The 14,950-nt window shown below is 50.7% G+C and overlaps 1 protein-coding gene across 1 annotated transcript in view; it reads left to right on the forward strand.

Annotated features, from left to right (window-relative positions):
* Positions 1 to 10,279: 10,279 nt before the first annotated feature.
* LOC135571052 (voltage-dependent T-type calcium channel subunit alpha-1H-like) overlaps positions 10,280 to 14,950 on the forward strand; it is a gene marked incomplete at its 5' end in the record, with an annotated part of 55,842 nt that continues 51,171 nt past the window's right edge. Inside the window, one exon of the mRNA XM_065016860.1 lies at positions 10,280 to 10,405. Coding sequence (XP_064872932.1) covers positions 10,280 to 10,405 — 126 coding nt within the window. The remainder of the gene's footprint in view (positions 10,406 to 14,950) is intronic.

The raw sequence follows: 14,950 nt of genomic DNA on the forward strand, positions 1-14,950 counted from the left end.
AGACAGAGGAGAGACAGACAGAGGAGAGAGAGACAGAGGAGAGACAGACAGAGGAGAGAGAGAGGAGACACAGAGAGAGGAGAGACAGACAGAGGAGAGACAGAGGAGAGACAGACAGAGGAGAGACAGAGAGAGGAGAGACAGAGGAGAGGAGAGACAGAGGAGAGACAGACAGAGGAGAGACAGAGAGAGGAGAGACAGACAGAGGAGAGACAGAGGAGAGACAGAGACACGCACAGAGGAGAGACAGACAGAGGAGAGACAGAGGAGAGACAGAGGCGAGACAGAGACACGCACAGAGGAGAGACAGACAGAGGAGAGACAGAGGAGAGACAGAGAGACACGCACAGAGGAGAGACAGACAGAGGAGAGACAGAGGAGAGACAGAGGAGAGACAGACAGAGGAGAGACAGACAGAGGAGAAAGAGACAGAGGAGAGACAGACAGAGGAGAGAGAGAGGAGAGACAGAGGAGAGACAGAGGGAGAGACAGACAGAGGAGAGACAGACAGAGGAGAGACAGAGGAGAGACAGAGGGAGAGACAGAGGAGAGACAGACAGAGGAGAGACAGACAGAGGAGAGACAGAGGAGAGACAGAGGGAGAGACAGACAGAGGAGAGACAGACAGAGGAGAGACAGACAGAGGAGAGACAGAGGAGAGACAGAGGAGAGACAGAGGGAGAGACAGAGGAGAGACAGACAGAGGAGAGACAGACAGAGGAGAGACAGACAGAGGAGAGACAGAGAGAGGAGAGACAGACAGAGGAGAGAGAGACAGAGGAGAGAGAGACAGAGGAGAGACAGACAGAGGAGAGAGAGACAGAGGAGAGACAGAGAGAGGAGAGACAGACAGAGGAGAGACAGAGGAGAGACAGACAGAGGAGAGACAGAGGAGAGACAGAGAGAGGAGAGACAGAGGAGAGGAGAGACAGAGGAGAGACAGACAGAGGAGAGACAGAGAGAGGAGAGACAGACAGAGGAGAGACAGAGGAGAGACAGACCGACAGCACAGAGGGGAGAGACAGACAGAGGAGAGACAGAGGAGAGACAGAGGAGAGACAGACCGACACGCACAGAGGGAGAGACAGACAGAGGAGAGACAGAGGGAGAGACAGAGGAGAGACAGACCGACACGCACAGAGGGAGAGACAGACAGAGGAGAGACAGAGGAGAGACAGACAGAGGAGAGAGAGACAGACCGACACGCACAGAGGGAGAGAGAGACAGAGGAGAGACAGAGGAGAGACAGACAGAGGAGAGAGAGACAGAGGAGAGACAGACAGAGGAGAGAGAGACAGAGGAGAGACAGAGAGAGGAGAGACAGACAGAGGAGAGACAGAGGAGAGACAGACAGAGGAGAGACAGAGGAGAGACAGAGAGAGGAGAGACAGAGGAGAGAGAGACAGAGGAGAGACAGACAGAGGAGAGACAGAGAGAGGAGAGACAGACAGAGGAGAGACAGAGGAGAGACAGACCGACACGCACAGAGGAGAGACAGACAGAGGAGAGACAGAGGAGAGACAGAGGAGAGACAGACCGACACGCACAGAGGAGAGACAGACAGAGGAGAGACAGAGGAGAGACAGAGGAGAGAGACAGACCGACACGCACAGAGGGAGAGACAGACAGAGGAGAGACAGAGGAGAGACAGACAGAGGAGAGAGAGACAGACCGACACCACAGAGGGAGAGAGAGACAGAGGAGAGACAGAGGATAGACAGACAGAGGAGAGACAGACAGAGGAGAGAGAGACAGAGACAGACAGAGGAGAGAGAGACAGAGACAGACAGAGGAGAGAGATATAATTTAGATTAATTTAGTGACTCGTTCCCTGCCTTTTCACTCTCTGATGTGAACAAAGCCCTCCTCCTGTGTTGTGTGTAATTAAGGTCTGCTCTCATTAATTCTCCCCCAAAGACTCTCTCTGTGGTGGGGGGACAGAGTGTGTGTTGCTCTGTGTGGACAGGGGGGGCCAGAGTGTGTGTTACTCTGTGTGGTGGGGGGGACAGAGTGTGTGTTGCTCTGTGTGGTGGGGGGGGGGGCAGTGTGTGTTGCTCTGTGTGGTGGGGGGGTGGGGGGCAGAGTGTGTGTTGCTCTGTGGTGGGGGGGACAGAGTGTGTGTTACTCTGTGTGGTGGGGGGGGCAGAGTGTGTGTTGCTCTGTGTGGTGGGGGGCAGAGTGTGTGTTGCTCTGTGTGGTGGGGGGACAGAGTGTGTGTTACTCTGTGTGGTGGGGGGGGCAGAGTGTGTGTTGCTCTGTGTGGTGGTGGGGGGACAGAGTGTGTGTTGCTCTGTGTGGTGGGGGGGCAGAGTGTGTGTTGCTCTGTGTGGTGGGGGGGGGGGCAACATTATGGACCCCCCTGTGGGTTACAAAGCGACCAAGGGAAACTCAATTTTGAGGATTTAACTTTTTTTCAACTCCCCCCTTCTCCTCTCATCTCCTCCCACCTTCCATCCTACTCCTCTCATCTCCTCCCTCCTTCCATCCTTCTCCTCTCATCTCCTCCCTCCTTCCATCCTTCTCCTCTCATCTCCTCCCTCCTTCCATCCTTCTCCTCTCATCTCCTCCCCCCTAATCTCCTTCTCCTCTCATCTCCTCCCTCCTTCCATCCTTCTCCTCTCATCTCCTCCCTCCTTCCATCCTACTCCTCTCATCTCCTCCCTCCTTCCATCCTTCTCCTCTCATCTCCTCCCTCCTTCCATCCTTCTCCTCTCATCTTCTCCCCCCTAATCTCCTTCTCCTCTCATCTCCTCCCTCCTTCCATCCTTCTCTTCTCATCTCCTCCCTCCTTCCATCCTTCTCCTCTCATCTCCTCCCCCTAATCTCCTTCTCCTCTCACCTCCTCCCTCCTTCCATCCTTCTCCTCTCATCTCCTCCTCCTTCCTTCCATCCTTCTCCTCTCATCTCCTCCTTCCTTCCATCCTTCTCCTCTCATCTCCTCCCTCCTTCCATCCTTCTCCTCTCATCTCCTCCTTCCTTCCATCCTTCTCCTCTCATCTCCTCCCTCCTTCCATCCTTCTCCTCTCATCTCCTCCCTCCTTCCATCCTTCTCCTCTCATCTCCTCCCCCTAATCTCCTTCTCCTCTCACCTCCTCCCTCCTTCTCTCATCTCCTCCCTCCTTCCATCCTTCTCTCTCATCTCCTCCCTCCTTCCATCCTTCTCCTCTCATCTCCTCCCCCTAATCTCCTTCTCCTCTCATCTCCTCCCTCCTTCCATCCTTCTCCTCTCATCTCCTCCATCCTTCCATCCTTCTCCTCTCATCTCCTCCCTCCTTCTCCTCTCATCTCCTCCCTCCTTCCATCCTTCTCCTCTCATCTCCTCCCTCCTTCCATCCTTCTCCTCTCATCTCCTCCCCCCTAATCTCCTTCTCCTCTCATCTCCTCCCTCCTTCCTTCCATCCTTCTCCTCTCATCTCCTCCTTCCTTCCATCCTTCTCCTCTCATCTCCTCCCTCCTTCCATCCTTCTCCTCCATCTCCCTCCCTCCTTCCATCCTTCTCCTCTCATCTCCTCCCCCTAATCTCCTTCTCCCTCTCACCTCCTCCCTCCTTCTCTCATCTCCTCCCTCCTTCCATCCTTCTCCTCTCATCTCCTCCCCCCTAATCTCCTTCTCCTCTCATCTCCTCCCTCCTTCCATCCTTCTCCTCTCATCTCCTCCATCCTTCCATCCTTCTCCTCTCATCTCCTCCCTCCTTCTCCTCTCATCTCCTCCCTCCTTCCATCCTTCTCCTCTCATCTCTCCCCTAATCTCCTTCTCCTCTCATCTCCTCCCTCCTTCCATCCTTCTCCTCTCATCTCCTCCATCCTTCCATCCTTCTCCTCTCATCTCCTCCTCCTTCTCCTCTCATCTCCTCCCTCCTTCATCCTTCTCCTCTCATCTCCTCCCTCCTTCCATCCTTCTCCTCTCATCTCCTCCCCCCTAATCTCCTTCTCCTCTCATCTCCTCCCTCCTTCCATCCTTCTCCTCTCATCTCCTCCATCCTTCCATCCTTCTCCTCTCATCTCCTCCCTCCTTCTCCTCTCATCTCCTCCCTCCTTCCATCCTTCTCCTCTCATCTCCTCCCTCCTTCCATCCTTCTCCTCTCATCTCCTCCCCCCTAATCTCCTTCTCCTCTCATCTCCTCCCTCCTTCCTTCCATCCTTCTCCTCTCATCTCCTCCTTCCTTCCATCCTTCTCCTCTCATCTCCTCCCTCCTTCCATCCTTCTCCTCTCATCTCCTCCCTCCTTCCATCCTTCTCCTCTCATCTCCTCCCCCCTAATCTCCTTCTCCTCTCACCTCCTCCCTCCTTCTCTCATCTCCTCCCTCCTTCCATCCTTCTCCCTCTCATCTCCTCCCCCTAATCTCCTTCTCCTCTCATCTCCTCCCTCCTTCCATCCTTCTCCTCTCATCTCCTCCATCCTTCCATCCTTCTCCTCTCATCTCCTCCCTCCTTCTCCTCTCATCTCCTCCCTCCTTCCATCCTTCTCCTCTCATCTCCTCCCCCCTAATCTCCTTCTCCTCTCATCTCCTCCCTCCTTCCATCCTTCTCCTCTCATCTCCTCCATCCTTCCATCCTTCTCCTCTCATCTCCTCCCTCCTTCTCCTCTCATCTCCTCCCTCCTTCCATCCTTCTCCTCTCATCTCCTCCTCCTTCCATCCTTCTCCTCTCTCTCCTCCCCCCTAATCTCCTTCTCCTCTCATCTCCCCTCCTTCCATCCTTCTCCTCTCATCTCCATCCTTCCATCCTTCCTCCTCTCATCTCCTCCCTCCTTCTCCTCTCATCTCCTCCCTCCTTCCATCCTTCTCCTCTCATCTCCTCCCTCCTTCCATCCTTCTCCTCTCATCTCCTCCCCCTAATCTCCTTCTCCTCTCATCTCCTCCCTCCTTCCTTCCATCCTTCTCCTCTCATCTCCTCCTTCCTTCCATCCTTCTCCTCTCATCTCCTCCCTCCTTCCATCCTTCTCCTCTCATCTCCTCCCTCCTTCCATCCTTCTCCTCTCATCTCCTCCCCCTAATCTCCTTCTCCCTCCTCCCTCCTTCTCTCATCTCTCCCTCCTTCCATCCTTCTCCTCTCATCTCCTCCCCCTAATCTCCTTCTCCTCTCATCTCCTCCCTCCTTCCATCCTTCTCCTCTCATCTCTCCATCCTTCCATCCTTCTCCTCTCATCTCCTCCCTCCTTCTCCTCTCATCTCCTCCCCTCCTTCCATCCTTCTCCTCTCATCTCCTCCCCCTAATCTCCTTCTCCTCTCATCTCCTCCCTCCTTCCATCCTTCTCCTCTCATCTCCTCCATCCTTCCATCCTTCTCCTCTCATCTCCTCCCTCCTTCTCCTCTCATCTCCTCCCTCCTTCCATCCTTCTCCTCTCATCTCCTCCCTCCTTCCATCCTTCTCCTCTCATCTCCTCCCCCTAATCTCCTTCTCCTCTCATCTCCTCCCTCCTTCCATCCTTCTCATCTCCTCCATCCTTCCATCCTTCTCCTCTCATCTCCTCCCTCCTTCTCCTCTCATCTCCTCCCTCCTTCCATCCTTCTCCTCTCATCTCCTCCCTCCTTCCATCCTTCTCCTCTCATCTCCTCCCCCTAATCTCCTTCTCCCTCTCATCTCCTCCCTCCTTCCTTCCATCCTTCTCCTCTCATCTCCTCCTTCCTTCCATCCTTCTCCTCTCATCTCCTCCCTCCTTCCATCCTTCTCCTCTCATCTCCTCCCTCCTTCCATCCTTCTCCTCTCATCTCCTCCCCCTAATCTCCCCCTCTCACCTCCTCCCTCCTTCTCTCATCTCCTCCCTCCTTCCATCCTTCTCCTCTCATCTCCTCCCCCTAATCTCCTTCTCCTCTCATCTCCTCCCTCCTTCCATCCTCTCCTCTCATCTCCTCCATCCTTCCATCCTTCCTCTCATCTCCTCCTCCTTCTCCTCTCATCTCCTCCCTCCTTCCATCCTTCTCCTCTCATCTCCTCCCCCTAATCTCCTTCTCCTCTCATCTCCTCCCTCCTTCCATCCTTCTCCTCTCATCTCCTCCATCCTTCCATCCTTCTCCTCTCATCTCCTCCCTCCTTCTCCTCTCATCTCCTCCCTCCTTCCATCCTTCTCCTCTCATCTCCTCCCTCCTTCCATCCTTCTCCTCTCATCTCCTCCCCCCTAATCTCCTTCTCCTCTCATCTCCTCCCTCCTTCCATCCTTCTCCTCTCATCTCCTCCATCCTTCCATCCTTCTCCTCTCATCTCCTCCCTCCTTCTCCTCTCATCTCCTCCCTCCTTCCATACTTCTCCTCTCATCTCTCCCCTAATCTCCTTCTCCTCTCATCTCCTCCCCTAATCTCCTTCTCCTCTCATCTCCTCCCTCCTTCCATACTTCTCCTCTCATCTCCTCCCCCCTAATCTCCTTCTCCTCTCATCTCCTCCCTCCTTCCATCCTTCTCCTCTCATCTCCTCCCCCCTAATCTCCTTCTCCTCTCATCTCCTCCCACCTTCCATCCTTCTCCTGGTTCCTCATCCATAATGACCTCTGCATCAGGGGAGGGAACTCAGTTATTACAGCTAGAAGCCCCTGAGACTGTGTGTGTATTCTTTCCGTGTGTGTGATGTCAGTGTGTGTGTGATGTGTGTGTGTGTGTGCGTGTGTGTTAGTATGTGATGTCAGTGTGTGTGTGATGTATGTGTGTGTGATGTATATGTGTGTGTGTGTATATGTGTGTGTGTGTGCGTGTGTGTGTGTCTGTTAGTGTGTGTGTGTGTGTGTGTGTGTGTGTGTGTGTGTGTGTGTGTGTGTGTGCGTGTGTGTGTGTGTGTGATGTATATGTATGTGTGATGTGTGTGTGTGTGTGTGTGTGTGTGTGTGTGTGTGTGTGTGTGTGTGTGTGTGTGTGCGTGTGTGTGTGTCTGTTAGTGTGTGTGTGATGTATATGTATGTGTGATGTATATGTGTGTGTGTGTGTGTGTGTGTGTGCGTGTGTGTGTGTCTGTTAGTGTGTGTGTGCGTGTGCGTGTGTGTGTGTCCCAGACTGATGCTCAGAGCTCTTTGTTCTGTGTCCTTGGCTCCTGCCAGGCACTCAACACTTCTACGGCTACCGGGTGTGTGTGTTTCTGTTAGCACTAAGGTGTTGTGTCCTGTGTGTGTGTGTGTGTGTGTGTGTGTGTGTGTGTGTGTGTGTGTGTGTGTGTGTGTGTGTGTGTGTGTGTGTGTGTGTGTGTTAGCACTACGATGTGTGTAGCAGTAGGATGTATTGTTCTAGTCTCTCAGAAAAATATTTTTTATTTGAGTCTGAGACAACAGATTACTGAGTTACCCCGGCCTAGACAACAGATTACTAAATTACCCCCGGCCTAGACAACAGATTACTGAGTTACCCCGGCCTAGACAACAGATTACTGAGTTACCCTGCCTAGACAACAGATTACTGAGTTACCCAGCCTAGACAACAGATTACTGAGTTACCCGGCCTAGACAACAGATTACTGAGTTACGGCCTAGACAACAGATTACTGAGTTACCCCGGCCTAGACAACAGATTACTGAGTTACCCGGCCTAGACAACAGATTACTGAGTTACCCCGGCCTAGACAACAGATTACTGAGTTACCCCGGCTGAGACAACAGATTACTGAGTTACTCCGGCCTAGACAACAGATTACTGAGTTACCCGGCTGAGACAACAGATTACTGAGTTACCCCGGCCTAGACAACAGATTACTGAGTTACCCGGCCTAGACAACAGATTACTGAGTTACCCCGGCCTAGACAACAGATTACTGAGTTACCCCGGCCTAGACAACAGATTACTGAGTTACCCCGGCCTAGACAACAGATTACTAGGTTACCCGGCCTAGACAACAGATTACTGAGTTACCCGGCCTAGACAACAGATTACTGAGTTACCCCGGCCTAGACAACAGATTACTGAGTTACCCCGGCCTAGACAACAGATTACTGAGTTACCCCGGCCTAGACAACAGATTACTGAATTACCCGGCCTAGACAACAGATTACTGAGTTACCCGGCCTAGACAATAGATTACTGGTTACCCGGCCTAGACAACAGATTACTGAGTTACCCGGCCTAGACAACAGATTACTGAGTTACCCCGGCCTAGACAACAGATTACTGAATTACCCCGGCCTAGACAACAGATTACTGAGTTACCCGGCCTAGACAACAGATTACTGAGTTACCCGGCCTAGACAACAGATTACTGAGTTACCCGGCCTAGACAACAGATTACTGAGTTACCCCGGCCTAGACAACAGATTACTGAGTTACCCCGGCCTAGACAACAGATTACTGAGTTACCCCGGCCTAGACAACAGATTACTGAGTTACCCCCGGCCTAGACAACAGATTACTGAGTTACCCCGGCCTAGACAACAGATTACTGAGTTACCCCGGCCTAGACAACAGATTACTGAGTTACCCCCGGCCGAGACAACAGATTACACAGGATGACTCTCTGTCGTGGTTATATTGAAAGGACGAGACAGGATGACTCTCTGTCGTGGTTATATTGAATGGACGAGACAGGATGACTCTCTGTCGTGGTTATATTGAATGGACGAGACAGGATGACTCTCTGTCGTGGTTATATTGAATGGACGAGACAGGATGACTCTCTGTCGTGGTTATATTGAATGGACGAGACAGGATGACTCTCTGTCGTGGTTATATTGAATGGACGAGACAGGATGACTCTCTGTCGTGGTTATATTGAATGGACGAGACAGGATGACTCTCTGTCGTGGTTATATTGAATGGACGAGACAGGATGACTCTCTGTCGTGGTTATATTGAAAGGATGAGACAGGATGACTCTCTGTCGTGGTTATATTGAAAGGATGAGACAGGATGACTCTCTGTCGTGGTTATATTGAAAGGATGAGACAGGATGACTCTCTGTCGTGGTTATATTGAAAGGATGAGACAGGATGACTCTCTGTCGTGGTTATATTGAAAGGACGAGACAGGATGACTCTCTGTCGTGGTTATATTGAATGGACGAGACAGGATGACTCTCTGTCGTGGTTATATTGAATGGACGAGACAGGATGACTCTCTGTCATGGTTGTATTGAATGGATGAGACAGGACAGGACCCAGGGTCTGTGGGGGGATGTGAACCCAGACTGATGTATTTATGGTCCAGGGTCTGTGGTGGGATGTGAACCCAGACTGATGTATATATGGTCCAGGGTCTGGGGGGGATGTATATATGGTCCAGGGTCTGTGTGGGGGATGTGAACCCAGACTGAAGTATATATGGTCCAGGGTCTGTGGTGGGATGTGAACCCAGACTGATGTATATATGGTCCAGGGTCTGTGGGGGGATGTGAACCCAGACTGATGTATATATGGTCCAGGGTCTGTAGGGGGGATGTGAACCCAGACTGAAGTATATATGGTCCAGGGTCTGTGGGGGGATGTGAACCCAGACTGATGTATATATGGTCCAGGGTCTGTGGTGGGATGTGAACCCAGACTGATGTATATATGGTCCAGGGTCTGTGGGGGGATGTGAACCCAGACTGATGTATTTATGGTCCAGGGTCTGTGGTGGGATGTGAACCCAGACTGATGTATATATGGTCCAGGGTCTGGGGGGGATGTATATATGGTCCAGGGTCTGTGGGGGGGATGTGAACCCAGACTGATGTATTTATGGTCCAGGGTCTGTAGGGGGGATGTGAACCCAGACTGATGTATTTATGGTCCAGGGTCTGTAGGGGGATGTGAACCCAGACTGATGTATTTATGGTCCAGGGTCTGTAGGGGGGATGTGAACCCAGACTGATGTATATATGGTCCAGGGTCTGTAGGGGGATGTGACCCCAGACTGATGTATTTATGGTCCAGGGTCTGTGGGGGATGTGAACCCAGATGGATGTATACATGGTCCAGGGTCTGTGGGGGATGAACCCAGACTGATGTATATATGGTCCAGGGTCTGTGGGGGAGAACCCAGACTGATGTATATATGGTCCAGGGTCTGTATGACATCATTCTGAAATGGATTAAACGTTTATAAGGTCTATATGTGTCTTAACGCCTGTCTACACATGGTTTGAGCGTGTCTCTCGCTGGTATATATTCCCCTCTATATGTGTCCTCCTGTCTCTAGCTGGTATATATTCCCCTCTATATGTGTCCTCCTGTCTCTAGCTGGTATATATTCCCCTCTATATGTGTCCTCCTGTCTCTAGCTGGTATATATTCCCCTCTATATGTGTCCTCCTGTCTCTATCTGTTATATATTCCCCTCTATATGTGTCCTCCTGTCTCTAGCTGATATATATTCCTCTCTAAATGTTCCTTGACTCCTGTCTCCACGTGGTTTGAGCGTGTCTCCATGCTGGCTATTCTTCTGAACTGTGTGACGTTGGGAATGTTCCAGCCCTGTGACGACGTTCACTGTCTCAACAACCGCTGCTCTTTCCTACAGGTAAGTTGGCTCCTTACGTACAAATTCTACTTCTTATTTTTATTTGGGACAGTGAAGCTAACGTTTATATGTCAAATTAGCTTCTATACTCCAGTATTTTGGATAAAGAGAATCAAGGGTTTCGTGTGAGACAACGGTTTAACTTCTCTGGGATATATAGCATCTCGCCTCTCTGGGATATGTAGCATCTCGCCTCTCTGGGATATGTAGCATCTCGCCTCTCTGGGATATGTAGCATCCCGCCTCTTTGGGATATGTAGCATCCCACCTCTCTGGGATATGTAGCATCCCGCCTCTCTGGGATATGTAGCATCTCACCTCTCTGGGATATGTAGCATCTCACCTCTCTGGGATATGTAGCATCTCGCCTCTCTGGGATATGTAGCATCTCACCTCTCTGGGATATGTAGCATCTCACCTCTCTGGGATATGTAGCATCTCGCCTCTCTGGGATATTTAGCATCTCACCTCTCTGGGATATGTAGCATCTCACCTCTCTGGGATATGTAGCATCCCCCTTCTCTGGGATATGTAGCATCTCGCCTCTCTGGGATATGTAGCATCCCACCTCTCTGGGATATGTAGCATCTCACCTCTCTGGGATATGTAGCATCCCACCTCTCTGGGATATGTAGCATCTCGCCTCTCTGGGATATGTAGCATCTCGCCTCTCTGGGATATGTAGCATCTCAGCTCTCTGGGATATGTAGCATCCCACCTCTCTGGGATATGTAGCATCTCGCCTCTCTGGGATATGTAGCATCTCGCCTCTCTGGGATATGTAGCGTCTCGCCTCTCTGGGATATGGAGCATCTCACCTCTCTGGGATATGTAGCATCCCACCTCTCTGGGATATGTAGCATCTCACCTCTCTTGGATATGTAGCATCTCGACTCTCTGGGATATTTAGCATCTCACCTCTCTGGGATATGTAGCATCTCACCTCTCTGGGATATGTAGCATCCCCCTTCTCTGGGATATGTAGCATCTCGCCTCTCTGGGATATGTAGCATCCCACCTCTCTGGGATATGTAGCATCTCACCTCTCTGGGATATGTAGCATCCCACCTCTCTGGGATATGTAGCATCTCGCCTCTCTGGGATATGTAGCATCTCGCCTCTCTGGGATATGTAGCATCTCACCTCTCTGGGATATGTAGCATCTCACCTCTCTGGGATATGTAGCATCCCCCTTCTCTGGGATATGTAGCATCTCGCCTCTCTGGGATATGTAGCATCTCACCTCTCTGGGATATGTAGCATCTCGCCTCTCTGGGATATGTAGCATCTCACCTCTCTGGGATATGTAGCATCTCGCCTCTCTGGGATATGTAGCAACCACCTTACATCTCTACTAGGCCCGTCTGAAGATGAAACCACCTTACATCTCTACTAGGCCCGTCTGATGAAACCACCTTACATCTCTACTAGGCCCGTCTGATGAAACCACCTTTACATCTCTACTACTAGGCCCGTCTGATGAAACCACCTTACATCTCTACTAGGCCCGTCTGATGAAACCACCTTACATCTCTACTAGGCCCGTCTGATGAAACCACCTTACATCTCTACTAGGCCCGTCTGATGAAACCACCTTACATCTCTACTAGGCCCGTCTGATGAAACCACCTTACATCTCTACTAGGCCCGTCTGAAGATGAAACCACCTTACATCTCTACTAGGCCCGTCTGATGAAACCACCTTACATCTCTACTAGGCCCGTCAGATGAAACCACCTTACATCTCTACTAGGCCCGTCTGATGAAACCACCTTACATCTCTACTAGGCCCATCTGATGAAACCACCTTACATCTCTACTAGGCCCATCTGATGATCTACATCTCTACTATGATGATGAAACCACCTTACATCTCTACTAGGCCCGTCTGATGATGGCCCGTCTGATGAAACCACCTTACATCTCTACTAGGCCCGTCTGATGATGAAACCACCTTACATCTCTACTAGGCCCGTCTGATGAAACCACCTTACATCTCTACTAGGCCCGTCTGATGATGAAACCACCTTACATCTCTACTAGGCCCGTCTGATGAAACCACCTTACATCTCTACTAGGCCCGTCTGATGATGAAACCACCTTACATCTCTACTAGGCCCGTCTGATGAAACCACCTTACATCTCTACTAGGCCCGTCTGATGATGAAACCACCTTACATCTCTACTAGGCCCGTCTGATGAAACCACCTTACATCTCTACTAGGCCCGTCTGATGAAACCACCTTACATCTCTACTAGGCCAGTCTGATGAAACCACCTTACATCTCTACTAGGCCCGTCTGATGATGAAACCACCTTACATCTCTACTAGGCCCGTCTGATGAAACCACCTTACATCTCTACTAGGCCCATCTGATGAAACCACCTTACATCTCTACTAGGCCCGTCTGATGATGAAACCACCTTACATCTCTACTAGGCCCGTCTGATGATGAAACCACCTTACATCTCTACTAGGCCCGTCTGATGATGAAACCACCTTACATCTCTACTAGGCCCGTCTGATGAAACCACCTTACATCTCTACTAGGCCCGTCTGATGATGAAACCACCTTACATCTCTACTAGGCCCGTCTGATGAAACCACCTTACATCTCTACTATGAAACCACCTTACATCCCGTCTGATGAAACCACCTTACATCTCTACTAGGCCCGTCTGATGAAACCACCTTACATCTCTACTAGGCCCGTCTGATGATGAAACCACCTTACATCTCTACTAGGCCCGTCTGATGAAACCACCTTACATCTCTACTAGGCCCGTCTGATGAAACCACCTTACATCTCTACTAGGCCCGTCTGATGAAACCACCTTACATCTCTACTAGGCCCGTCTGATGATGAAACCACCTTACATCTCTACTAGGCCAGTCTGATGAAACCACCTTACATCTCTACTAGGCCCGTCTGATGAAACCACCTTACATCTCTCTAGGCCCGTCTGATGATGAAACCACCTTACATCTCTACTAGGCCCGTCTGATGATGAAACCACCTTACATCTCTACTAGGCCCGTCTGATGAAACCACCTTACATCTCTACTAGGACCGTCTGATGAAACCACCTTACATCTCTACTAGGCCCGTCTCTGATGAAACCACCTTACATCTCTACTAGGCCCGTCTGATGATGAAACCACCTTACATCTCTACTAGGCCCGTCTGATGAAACCACCTTACATCTCTACTAGGCACGTCTGATGATGAAACCACCTTACATCTCTACTAGGCCCGTCTGATGAAACCACCTTACATCTCTACTAGGCCCGTCTGATGAAACCACCTTACATCTCTACTAGGCCCGTCTGATGATGAAACCACCTTACATCTCTACTAGGCCCGTCTGATGAAACCACCTTACATCTCTACTAGGCCCGTCTGATGATGAAACCACCTTACATCTCTACTAGGCCCGTCTGATGAAACCATCTTACATCTCTACTAGGCCCGTCTGATGAAACCACCTTACATCTCTACTAGACCAGTCTGAAGATGAAACCACCTTACATCTCTACTAGGCCCGTCTGATGAAACCACCTTACATCTCTACTAGGCCCGTCTGAAGATGAAACCACCTTACATCTCTACTAGGCCCGTCTGATGAAACCACCTTACATCTCTACTAGGCCCGTCTGATGATGAAACCACCTTACATCTCTACTAGGCCCGTCTGATGAAACCACCTTACATCTCTACTAGGCCCGTCTGATGAAACCACCTTACATCTCTACTAGGCCCGTCTGATGATGAAACCACCTTACATCTCTACTAGGCCCGTCTGATGAAACCACCTTACATCTCTACTAGGCCCGTCTGATGAAACCACCTTACATCTCTACTAGGCCCGTCTGATGATGAAACCACCTTACATCTCTACTAGGCCCGTCTGATGAAACCACCTTACATCTCTACTAGGCCCGTCTGATGATGAAACCACCTTACATCTCTACTAGGCCCGTCTGATGATGAAACCACCTTACATCTCTACTAGGCCCGTCTGATGAAACCACCTTACATCTCTACTAGGCCCGTCTGATGAAACCACCTTACATCTCTACTAGGCCCGTCTGATGATGAAACCACCGTACATCTCTACTAGGCCAGTCTGAAGATGAAACCACCTTACATCTCTACTAGGCCCGTCTGATGAAACCACCTTACATCTCTACTAGGCCCGTCTGATGATGAAACCACCTTACATCTCTACTAGGCCCGTCTGATGAAACCACCTTACATCTCTACTAGGCCCGTCTGATGATGAAACCACCTTACATCTCTACTAGGCCCGTCTGATGAAACCACCTTACATCTCTACTAGGCCCGTCTGATGAAACCACCTTACATCTCTACTAGACCAGTCTGAAGATGAAACCACCTTACATCTCTACTAGGCCCGTCTGATGAAACCACCTTACATCTCTACTAGGCCCGTCTGAAGATGAAACCACCTTACATCTCTACTAGGCCCGTCTGATGAAACCACCTTACATCTCTACTAGGCCCGTCTGATGATGAAACCACC

Source organism: Oncorhynchus nerka, unplaced genomic scaffold (assembly GCF_034236695.1).
Source record: "Oncorhynchus nerka isolate Pitt River unplaced genomic scaffold, Oner_Uvic_2.0 unplaced_scaffold_829, whole genome shotgun sequence".
Taxonomy (NCBI): domain Eukaryota; kingdom Metazoa; phylum Chordata; class Actinopteri; order Salmoniformes; family Salmonidae; genus Oncorhynchus; species Oncorhynchus nerka.